Source organism: Neolamprologus multifasciatus, chromosome 1, assembly GCF_963576455.1.
Source record: "Neolamprologus multifasciatus chromosome 1, fNeoMul1.2, whole genome shotgun sequence".
NCBI lineage: Eukaryota > Metazoa > Chordata > Actinopteri > Cichliformes > Cichlidae > Neolamprologus > Neolamprologus multifasciatus.
In genome coordinates, this window is record NC_140439.1 from 11,967,311 (window position 1) to 11,979,561 (window position 12,251).

At 40.6% G+C, this 12,251-nt stretch overlaps 1 protein-coding gene across 5 annotated transcripts in view; it reads right to left on the reverse strand.

Annotated features, from left to right (window-relative positions):
* Positions 1-11,735, reverse strand: part of LOC146525372 (monoacylglycerol lipase ABHD2) — a 22,660-nt gene extending 10,925 nt beyond the window's left edge. Inside the window, exons 1-11 of one of the 5 annotated variants that reach the window (XM_085144077.1) lie at positions 11,547-11,735; positions 11,296-11,469; positions 10,202-10,279; positions 9,331-9,546; positions 6,469-6,644; positions 5,152-5,319; positions 4,152-4,335; positions 2,385-2,477; positions 1,728-1,829; positions 1,492-1,561; positions 1,303-1,387 (exon numbers count right to left, since the gene is read on the reverse strand). In XM_085144077.1, the coding sequence (XP_085000203.1) occupies positions 1,303-1,387; positions 1,492-1,561; positions 1,728-1,829; positions 2,385-2,477; positions 4,152-4,335; positions 5,152-5,319; positions 6,469-6,644; positions 9,331-9,539 (1,087 nt within the window). In that variant the 5' untranslated portion in view covers positions 9,540-9,546; positions 10,202-10,279; positions 11,296-11,469; positions 11,547-11,735. Of the gene's footprint in view, positions 1-1,302; positions 1,388-1,491; positions 1,562-1,727; positions 1,830-2,384; positions 2,478-4,151; positions 4,336-5,151; positions 5,320-6,468; positions 6,645-9,330; positions 9,547-10,201; positions 10,280-10,916; positions 11,273-11,295 lie in introns of those variants that run through there. The other 4 variants (XM_085144165.1, XM_085143992.1, XM_085144285.1 and 1 more) reach the window with 4 other exon arrangements.
* Positions 11,736-12,251: the final 516 nt, after the last annotated feature.

A 12,251-nucleotide genomic window follows, 5' to 3' on the forward strand; every position in this document is an offset into this window, starting at 1 on the left:
CCAGCTTGTGGTTTAAAGATTTTTCTTAGTCCCTAAACGCATCATTTACCAAGTCATTACTGAAACACAGTTGCATCAGTTTCATCATCTTATTTTGATGAATTATATTATTCAAATATATTATTGCAATAAAGAAGCACCAACTATTCTTTGTTTTCTTTAATTCACCTGTAACATTTTTGCTTGAACAGGAACAGTCTTACTTAACAGTCTGCTAAAAACTCTTATCAAACACTTCTAGTCCAGGCTAATTCCAGCACCAGCACAGCAAGTGTATTTCTGTCAGTCTTTTGATGGCAGTCAAGCATCTGAGCAACTGTCTCACATTTTAGGTCAAAGGGACAGCTAATCTACTTTTCTGTAAGTGTTGCTCCCTGGAGACATATAGGATACAGTACCATTTGCTTACAGTAGGGACTCCTCCTACTCGCTCTCTTAAACGCACACACGCACACAAGCAATATTCCTTTCCCAGTAGAGTTAAAAGTGGTCAGTAAGTAAAAATAGCACAGAGTAAGAAGAATGAATGCTTGACTTGATAGACATTAAGTCATGTGTAGCCAGAGTTGCCTGCTTATGTTTATTTATTATCAATCACACTGCACCATATACTGGAGGACAGAAGGTTTTTGGGGGGCAGGAGACCAGTGAACCCACTTTATCCAACTGGAGGAACACTGTGTTATATTTACGCGTTACAGCCGTTGCCACACAGCAGAAAACATTAGTCACAAACTGTGTGCCCCACCCTGTCCCGGTTGGGGTTGGATGCCAGCTCATCATAGTCCTGCTTAAGGCTGTAGACATGTTTTTTTTTTTGTTTGTTTGTTTTTTAAAACTACTGAGATTCAACTGAGGCCAGTCTTTAAGACATTAACAGCTTTTTGTATCAACCTGAAGGAGAATTGTTTTTCAGTATTTTTAGAACTGTTGTAAATATAGGTGTTACTAATAATCTACAGTGAGTTATTTAAAGTTACATAATACTACAGTGCAGTGGAAGCAATATTCAAAGAAGTTGAACCCACCCTTTTCTTTATTTTTAAATTTCTTTTTATTTTGAGCAGGAAGGTCCAGGTGGGTTTTTTTGTTTGTTTTTTATTCAACACATAATTTTACAGCAGGATTCTTATTTAAGGTCAGGAGCTTGATTTTTTGATAGCTACTGCAGCCACGCTATGACAGCAAGCCGACCCTGATCTGCACGGACCATTTAACTGCAACTCTGCCATCTAGTTGATAAGGTGATAAAAAAATATTTTTAGTTCAGCTGCTGTTGCTATGCAACATGTTGGCAATTACCTGCTAGCGTGCGAGGGATGGTGAGCAGTGAGTCATGAACCAGAGGATCATCCGCAGAGTTCACCAACAGCAGTGGCACATTGACCTGGAAATTTAAAAACAAAATGCCATCCATCAAAAAAATATACACAAACAGACCAAAAAAGAGAAAGATGGCATTTGTGAGTCGTATGAAGAAGCAGTTCTTACATTGTGAATATAATGTACACAACTCTCTTTCTCATAGTACTCTTTGAGAGAGCGGTGGCCGTGGAATTTTCTGTTGAAACCCAAAAAGATCAGGTATTATTATTCAGTCCCTAACCCTTAGAGGGGTTTGATAGAAATGACATGAATATCTGATATTTTTCAGATTCTAAGCACTGACAAAAAGTATCACCGGGAGCATCAAGAACATAGAAGAGCTGCAGTTTACTAGAACACACCTCATGATGTTGTCGTCAATCTGCATGAGAGATGTTGCTGTGTACAGCCGACTTAGATCAGCATCAATCATTTTGAGCGAATGTCCTCCAAACAGACTGTGCCTGTAACATACAAACATTAACACAAATAATTTTACAAATCAATTAGTTCACAGTCATAACTGTCAGCTATGTACCAACTATTCCCTCTATTACACAGAGTGACAACAAAGACGGTTCAAGAATGGTAAGAACTATTCATTTATTTGCAGATAAGCATTTAGAAAGTTACTTTAGATGTTCTTTTTAGTAGGCTAGTGGCTCATTTAGCATTTTTTTATTTTACATTTTTACTTAGTTTTGAGTAGTTTATAGTTGGCTTTATTTATTTTATGGGCACCTTAGCATGTTATAGGTAGGTAGGGCAAGAGCAAGAGAGGCAAGAGGAAGGTACCATTTCAGGCAGTTCAACCCACTCAGATCTGTGAAAATGATCATTGCTCAAATGAACCCACCATGGCTGTGGGTAATCTACAATTTCATTTATAAGGAAATTAGGAGGTTAGATTACTGACTGGGTTGTCTGATGAAATCACGGTCTTTGGCAAACACCATAAAATGTTCTCCCCAAACACTAAACATGTCCAACAGAAATTTATAGCTGGGCAACAGTGGTACCTGTGTGAGAGAATGATTTTCTTCATGTTGTCGGCCATGAGAAAGTTATAGAAGCGCCTGAACTGATCCCACTGCAGGAATGTTTCCTGGGCCCTGAGAGAGAGAGGGGAAGGCAAACACACAGGAAGTTAGCTTTGTGCAGACTGTCTGCAATCTAAACAATACGTTGAATGTCCTGTGTCCACTAATCCACTAACACAAAGAGTCACACTGGTTGAGAGTAGCAATGGTGTCAGGCATCAATATGCAGCTCGCTGACAGTGACAAGGTGACTCAAAACAACAGCTCAAGAAAAACAGGTTCAGCAGCTAACTGCTGATTACAAAAAAACAAAAAAAGTTTCTTTTTTTGTGGCTTTTTCATACAATAAGGCCATAATATTAAACGTGTGTTATTGTAAGAAGAACATACATCGATCAGCCGCAACATTAAAACAGTAGGCAATAGTGAAAAACATTGATCACTCATTCCACTGCAAGCCTTGGGTCCTGGTATTCATGCGGTTGACACTACAATATGTACTGTGCCACCCACCTAAACATTGTTGTAGCCCAAGCACAACCCACTCGAGGCTACGATACTCTTCGATGGTAGTGGCCTCCCCAGCAGGATAATGCACCCCGCCATATCGCAAAAACTTCCCAGGAATTGCTCGAGGAACCCCGAAAAAACAGAGCCAGCCTCCAAATTCTCAATCCGATTGAGCATCAGTCGGATGCTAACAAACGAGCCCGATCCACAAAGGCCTACCCCGAACCCGCAAAGCCCAAAGGATCCAATGCCAACGTCCGGGTGCCAGACACCACAGGACACGCCAAGGGGTCCCATGTCCTTGCCCCGACAGGTCAGAGCTGTTGGGCGGCACAAAGGGAACCTATAGAATATTAGGCAGGTGTTTTTAATGTTGTGGCTGATTACTGTACAGCTTCAGCTCTCGAGGTACACTGACAGGAGGGCCAGCTTAAATTTTGGAAACAGATTTTAAATGAAAATTATTTTTTTTTAAAAAAGAAAAAAGAAAAACTGCAAAGCCAATTTGACAGACGGCCAGTCGACACACACCCATCCCCTGCTGTCCACACTGAAACTTTAATAGACCCAGCCTGTCAAGTCTGCCAAGAGATGCTGTCTGCATTTAAAAACACAGAATCTGACAAGAACACAGAGTGCAGACACCCGCATGCATTAAATAGACATATACATCAAAATCTATTTGTAAATATTGTACTTTCAATACATTTATCTGGTTGCTAGTTACTTTACAAAGTAAGGTTTTTATGTTTTTTTGTTTTTTAAATCAAACTATTAACTGATTGAAAGACAAATGACTAATTGACACTAGTCATTAGTTGGAAGGACTTCTACTACTGTACTTCAGCAAAGAACCATCGATAATGCCCAACATTATCAATGGTCCTGTAGACATTCAGAGTAAACTGTGGCAGGTGAATGAAGGGATCAGACAGGTCCTCAAACAGGTTTTTAAATGTGTCTCGTTTCTTACATTTTGGGAGAAAAATATTATTTTAAGTGGCAACTAGGATAATTATGGTAAAAGGAAGAGCAGAAAAGGGTAACCAGCTGACTGGAACCGCTTTGCAGACTCATGGATAAACATGTGATTATATTATGCAAGCGCTATTCATTTTGTAGAATTATTCTGAGCTTCATTTATATTTAGAAATGTGAGCACATTAGTGTTAGTATTACAAAGCCGGTTTGACAAAACAATGCATGTAATTAAGAAATGAGACCACAGCAACCCACCTCAGCGCGCTGTACCCCTGACAAACGCTGACGCAGCACAGCACTCGCTCCTGGTTAGCCTTGTTCTCCCCCAGGAACTTACAAACGATGTTTCCACCCAGACTGAAGCCCACAACAATGAGCTGGGTGTTAGGGTATGCCCGCTTAATGTAGCCGACCATGGATGCAAATTCCCATGTGCATCCTGTAAAATGAAACAGTATAGTGCTATAATCAAAACACAGAAACATACTTTATTCTACTCAGCACTTCTGGCTGAAGATTTCTTTAATTCAGGGTATCAGATTTGAGTGTCTAAGATCTTTTAAACAGCACAGGTCTCATCATGCCCATAAAAAGCCTTACATTCTTCTTTTTCCATAATTTACCGTTTACCCTGAAATAATGCTGTACAAGCAGGGCAAAAAAAGAAGATAAGCTGTTCGTAAGTGCGCACTTTCACCAGAAATGCTTTAAACTAATACCTTCACCGTGCTCACCCCTTTTAATGGATTTTGGAGAGGATAGGTTAAGCCTAAACCACAACAGACAATTGGATGAGAGCAGCAGGCTGAGCCAAAAGCGATGACACAGCATTACTGACAGGACTGAATTCTTTTTATCATTGCAAATAATGGTTTTCATTCTTAGATAGACCTCTGATGAAAAACTGACTGGTGTTTAACAGTGCTTCAGAAATTATTAGGGGTGGGGGGATGAGTCATCACTAGACTAGCTCTGCATGATTCACAGTACAAAATCCTCTACTACGGCCTTTAGGCAGCCCATTTCATTTTTTCAAACCCCTTTCCTCACTTTCTTCTCATTAGCTGCCCCTCACTGACATCCACAAACAGATGCAGGCCTTATGAGCCTTCTTTGCTTACACCATATGTAATCAGTTCCACCTAAGCAGCATACAAGTAGAAAACCTTTGGTCCACAGACATAAATTGTATATAACATTTGAAACTGGACAAAAGCCAAATAGGTACTATTTTGAGTTGGCTCACTGGTCTTACCATAAGTGAACATGCGTGGAGAGGTAAGCTCGATGTTAGGAAGAGCTCCCAGGTGATTCAGCACAGCGCAACGATAACCATCCTTCTGTGCGTAATCCACAAAGGTCCGGATGTAGTGCTTCTCACTATGGTTACCGATACCGGGGCATATCACCATGGTGATGTCATCTGGTTGAACAGACAGATGGAGCAGGGCAATATTTGCAAGTGAGAAAAATGTAAGTAAAGATAAAGAAAGGAGAGTGTTACTCTCCTAAACAGCAGCATCATAACAAAAGGAGCAAGGCAAAGCCCGGCAGCCGATCCAAGATAAATGATCAGGCTGTCAGTTATAACTTTTCCAAACACAGTGGAAATAGTAACACTACTTTTGTCGGGAGTAAAACGTCATGTGAGGCTCAAGCTTTCTGAGAGGACTAATAGATCCAAGTTAATTTGATTGGATAAGCTCAAGCCTCCAGAGAAACATGTGCATCTTTTAAAAGGTCCCCCCACAACTGAATTACACACATCTTATGCGTGATTTAAAAGAACAATAATGCAGCAAAGTCTCTTTAGTAGCTGACTTGCAAGGCCTGGCACAAATAACCAAAGTTGGACCTGACACCACTGACAACGAATTTCTTTATTCTCCAAACAAACTTGTTTTATTTAGCCATATGTTCTATATAAAAACTCTCAGGGGCCAAAGTTTCTTGTGATACCCTCTAACTATTCTTGACCCTCGAATCGAATAATGAAGAAATTTATCAGGAACAACAAAATGGGAGAAACCTCAAGAAGATCAGCAGAGAAGGGATCCCTCGTCCAGGACTGACAAACACTCATTAGGTGTGGCATGAACGGACTAGACAGAAGTAGCAGTAGTAGAATTACAATGTAAAGCAACAGAATTACAGTATGAAACTAAGAACTATAATATATTAGATTGTAATGTTTGTCATGACACTAAAGATCCAACTAAGCAATGTACAGGGGCAAGAAAAAGTGTTCACCCTTGTAGAGCATCACGTAAAAATTCACACAGTAGAGCTGGACAAAATATCAGAACCAGAAGGTCGATTACTTCAACAAAACTTGCATTCAACAAATGAAACCTCACTGAAGATTTGAGTTAGCCCACACCCCCAATGCTGTGAAATGATCTTAGGAGAGCTGTCCACCCCTGGCATCCCAAGAATGGCTGAGCTCAGGCAGTGCTGTATATTGTGCTCATCCATAGCTGTGATGAATGTGCTTTCTCTTGCCCCCGTTCTATACAACTGCATAAAAATGTTGGTTAATGTTGGTTAAGTAGATCCTGATCAAATGCATCACCTCCTGTCCGATGATCCCCCAGTGGCTCGAAGAGGTCGAAGGTCGCAGTCGCCCCATCCTGCATGGGCAAATATTTTCTGATTCCACTAGGGTGAGGCGAGCTCACCCGACCAAGTTTACCATACAGTGCCGTCTGGAGGTGACCACTCTTACCCCACAGTAATGGAGGAATGTACCTGGAAAACACAAAATTGCATTCCTTTGTTAAATTTGGTCTCGAAATATGAGCCCTCAGCCTAATGGACAAGGGCAGGGCAAATGCTCAGACACAAGATCAACACAGCGTTATCTGAAGCACATGCCTTTTGCATTTCTAGTTTATGACAGAGACAGGACTTTCAAGCACAGAGTTTGCACACAAAGTCACATCTCTTTTCAAGACATTTAAAGATTGCTACGTGGACCCAACAGACAGCAACGTTTCATTAGTGCGTAGCTATGTTTTGTAAAGTTATTCGCAGAACCAGCGCTTGTATTCCAGTGACACTTCTGTAGGAGTTAAATGTAGGAGTTGAGTCTTTAGCTTATGTAACATTCCTTTGAGACACTGGGCATTATCATGAATCACTATCACATCTCCACACCGAGAGCAAAATAGTGTGAACTATCACAGAGAAACGTCTTCAACTTGCCACTGCAACTATTTCATCACACATTATAGGTAAAATATTAGGTTTAAAATCACGACAGTGGCGACAGGAACAGATAAAACACCGTGCTTTACATATAATGCTTCAGCCGTTTAAATGGGATTGACTCACATAAAAGTATTATTCAATATGGAAGATTTTGAAGTGACTCAGGAAGATATTTAGGAACATTTGAGTTAAAGACAGGCTAGATCTCCAAACGCAGCGTTTCGACAGTGATAACTGTATTGCTTGTTAATAACACTTTAGTGAGCATTCAAGGCACTCTCTCACTTCTTCAGTTATATAAAAGCCTGTGTGGAATAGTTTCGTGACAAAACTCGGTAGTGAGCTATATCGGATAAACAAGACCAGCATAACTCTGAAGCACAGCTGCAGTGTGGACACTAGCTGTGTGCACACCACAGCCCAAAACACGACGACAGTCAGCGACTGCCGAGAGTCGAGGCTTCAGTTACATCAACAGTTGCACAAGATCTTTAACCTTATGTTTCCTCAACTCTTACAGTGGCTCCAACAATTACTTAATTAACAAATACAGTCTTACATAAGAGAATTATCTGCCACAAAACAGACTATTGCCATTTAGTGATAATGTGATCGTCTCCACGGTGCACTGGAGTTAAAGCTTTACCACATGTTTCTAGAAGGTACTCTGCTGGCTTAATCCATGACTACAGGAAGAGGATGACCTCACTGTTATAATGTGGACAGGAAGCGCAACACCAGAGTAGCTGAGTTCATTGAGAAAATAAAAAATAAAAATAATGCTGTTATCAGTTTTCCTTTGCTTTTAACTGATAAAGTTTGAGAAATCCTTTTTAATAATTCTATATCAAATGTAACAGGCTCCAATCTCTCTTTGAATTGGGATAACTAATGTAACCTTCTTGGGGTATGTACAGTGACTGTGCTATTTCCTTTGTAGCTATTAGATAACAGAAAAAAGGAACTGGATGTGTCTGTGTGGCTTGATAAAACACAGACCCGAAGTCCTGGTCAAAATCCAAAATGACTCATATCATTTATGGTAATTGTATTAATCTGCATGCTATCAGTCTTTACGTTCATTGGGCTTTTTTTCTTTTCTATACACCACATACTGTCAGATGCAAGCTACACACAAATTCACACACACGTATAATACTGCCAATAGGAAAACAAGCTCTACAATGTTTTGCAATATCCTGGACAATCACCTGAGGCAAATCAGACTGCAACTTCTGCCAAATTATGAAATAATAAATAGCGTGCTCTGTCATTTTGCATGTTATCCTAAACCCTATTCAACTGTCTCCAAACACAGCCAAACAAAAAGGCTGTTCACCTCACATCACCCCTCTTATACTTTCCACTGTGCGATCGATTTATTATGCAACAACACAGGATGTCACGAATTACAAACGTGACTTCACAAAAATGAAGATAAAAAGTGTAGACTTCAAACATCTCTGCTAAACTACACACTGGGACAGACATCTTCCTATTCTAAGCATAGAGCATACGGCTGTTCAGGAGGGAATAATAACAAACTAGCCACAGATGTAAGCATCAGTGTGGCCTTATGATTCAATGACCCTGCAGCTGAAAGGCAAAGGGCTCAGTAACCATCCGTTATGTAAACTGACACTCGAGGGTGCTTCGAGAGATTCGCCCTACGAAGCTGAAAGTTCCTGTCGAGTGTCAAAGCAAGAGGTGGAGAGATGCTCACTAAGGAAACACAACTGAGTATACAATTCCCACTCAAGGGAGTGTGTTTCTAGCAAAATTACAGGAAGTTTGAGGCATAAATAACCTGGTTTAAAGCTCACAGCAAAGCCTTGTTCTGTTATGGTCCAGGAACGACTGCTTTGCGTCAGTTATTATGAGCTCAGACGAAGCATTCAAATTATAGCAGTCATCATAGTTACCCTGAATGTGAGACCAGCATCATCATGAATGCAAATTCTCTTGCCCTGCAGTGAATGAGCCTTTATTTATAATGCAAGTGCAACAAACTCAGTGCACCTTTGAGATAACCCCAAAAATACAGACTCGTGTTTAATTCATGCAAGAGCCAACAGGAAGGCTGTGGTACAGACGTGTGGCACACTCAGGAGCACTGACGATAGCTGGGACCACCGCCAGACAAACCGCTACCTTCACTGCTGCTGCACCGTTGCCGTGGCAACCTCCAAAGAGACATGCACAGAGAGAAAGGAACGCAACTCACTCTTTGGTCAACTGAGAGCAGGACTTGAGGAGGAAGCGGTTGACAGCAGTGTCCTGGTAGATGAGGTCCGGGGGTGCTGTGGGGCTCTTGAGGTTCAAGCAGCGGACAATGATGTAAAGCACCGTGGCCACCGCCGCCAGCTTCATGCCGTCAAACATTGCTGGCATCTCGGGAGAGATGGTGTGCACGTCGGATTCATGGGCGCTCATGATTATTCTAGAAAACAAAAGCAGCCAATAAATGCAGAACTCCATTTTTAAACTAAATTTTAATTTAAAAAGACATTGCTTGTACAAAAGTTTTTTCCCCCCAGTTCTAGGGATTAACAATGGACTTTAAAGAAATAAATAAATTAAATATTCCTCAGGTGTCCTGCAGCAACACATCTGTGGGAATATAAACTCAAAGGAACTCAGATAAAGCACAGTCAGATAAGACAGACCTGGTTATTTAATACACTCCCTGCAATTACATTACAGCTTAAACTGTGCCAATAGGAAGCCTTGCTGCATAGAAGATAGAGGTGCTGACAATGCTTTAAATAAATCATTACATATAGCAGACATGGTGAATCCTGACTAGCATTTCTCCCACTGTAATGTGCCAGCACAAATTTACATTTTAGCAGATTTATTAAATGTATTAATGTTCATAGCTAATAAAGTTTCCGCAGGTGTGAAATTATAGGTAAACAAACAGAAACTATAAAGGGCACAGAAGAGGCTCAATGCCTTCTATTGCAAAGAAAAAAGGAAGTTCTGATCACTGATGTACAACGCAAATGTTTGTGTGATGTTGCCAGGCAGCCACATCAAACTGACATAAATAGAAACAGTCATAACTGAAAGCTAAAATAAACTAATATACTTACATTTTACCTTCAAGTTCGCCTCCAATGAAAACTCGTTTCAAAAGGTCCAAAGAAGTGTGAAGTCACAGTGATGTGGTCCTGAAAAGCACATAAAGCAAAACACACACAAAGACCTTCACTGTACAGTATCAAAAAGTTATCATTTTTCCTTAAATAGAAGTTTCATCTAAACTTAAGTAAGAATAATGACACCACTTAATTTGCATGGTAAGTAACTGCTAAACGATTACACATCCTTTTTTGTTTTTTAAGTTTCATGAATCTAAATATTTTAGTTTTGACTGGTGTCCTAAGCTCTTTTAGACACCTGTCAGCTGTACTTATTTTCTAGCAAGTTCCTGTTGCCATAACTAAGACTGTCAATGTCAAACAGGAAGTTATAACGCTGCTTTCAGAAAACCTAAATGTAACACTTACAAAAAGTCGGCCTCAGACTTATTAGACCTCATTAAAAAGTAAGGCAATTATACAGCCATCACGTGTAAACAAACTTAGCATCAAAAGGCGACGGTGTAAGACAAAAAAGGAGAAAAAAATCCAGCCGTATAAAAATAGCTTCAAAAATAACCCCACTAATACCCGTGTGTTTCACTGGAAACCAATCCAGAGAGTATATCTGACACATTAATACAACTAATGCCAAGAGACGGCGTGTAAACAGCTTTAATTTTACTCTCTAGTCTTTGTCACGACTCACAACAATCCTGAGACGCACCTTAACAGCCACAGGGGCACACAAATTCCATCAAGTAGCTAACCCAGTGAGAAACGTGGGCTTTCCTGGACGATAACAAGCTCTCTAAGAGCAGGCCAACGGTCCTCTTCCCATACTCCCGATCCTGAAAATGAAAACTGTGTCGCCTTTTGGACGAATTAGCCACCCACCCACCAGAATTTGCCGCAGTAGCTCCACATTAAGACCCCGCTTCGCCCTGCCCCTTTCCTAGCCGTAGTTTGATATCGTTTTAGTCCAGCAGCGAGGCATACATGTTTTTAACGGCCTTCATTTCTATCGCTAATAATCGATTTAATGTTGCAGCATCACTTGAGGACCAAACCGGACATAGCAACAGTCGCATCTCCAGCGTACTTACCTCAGCAGGAAAACTGTGGGTCAGTTGCTTGCTTCTTAAAAGCGGCAGGCCTTATTTATGTTCGCAGGTTTTCTTTTGTTTAACGTGTCTGTAAAAGCATGACAGCCTGATGTCCAGCTCGCCCTCAAAGAGCCGAAGCCGAGCTGAAGTAGCGACTGCAGCGCTGGGATCCTACTTCCTAGAAGAATCTGTCATTAGCATAACGGAGCCCCCATTGGGTAAAATTGCGATGACGTTTTAAGGCCAGTAACTTTCCACGCCCCTTCAGCGGTGTAATTTTCCACATTACACTACTGGTGGTTTATACATATTATACATATTAGCCTAAATACGCTTTTGGACATCATCTCAATCAATATTTGACCTCTTTATAGGATTTTCTGATACATCTCTGCTAAGAGTATCTGACACACAACCAATACCGTCCCTCCCGAACGTGATAAAAACGTGAACTGAAACCGTTATATAAAGTTTCTTCTGCGCATGTCTCGGTCTATTAGCAACATTAGCATTTAGCTGTTGTTGACAGCTACGTGATGTCAGCGGATAGCGGATAACATTGGGTTACTCGTTCTCTAGTTCTACCAGTATTAGCAACGTGAATATTTATTTTCAGGAAATTTGTTATTCTATAATTTAACTACTTAATTCCCATTTACTCTGTGATGGTTATTACAGCATCCTCTCAGCTGTCACGCCCACCTTTGCACCTTTTTGCATCGTAAAGCTTTAAGGATTCGACAAGCTGTAGCCTATATAACGTAAGCGTAAAATTCACAACAACACATTAGGTTGAAATACAACTATACACATTACATTTAATTGTATTTCAGGTAAACACGGGGGATGATAGACCTAAATGACCAGGCTTCTATTCACAGGTCAAGCCCTCGTCATAGATACGCTGAAGATCAGTGTGACAGGACAACATAACATTCCCTGTCAAAGAGCCTATG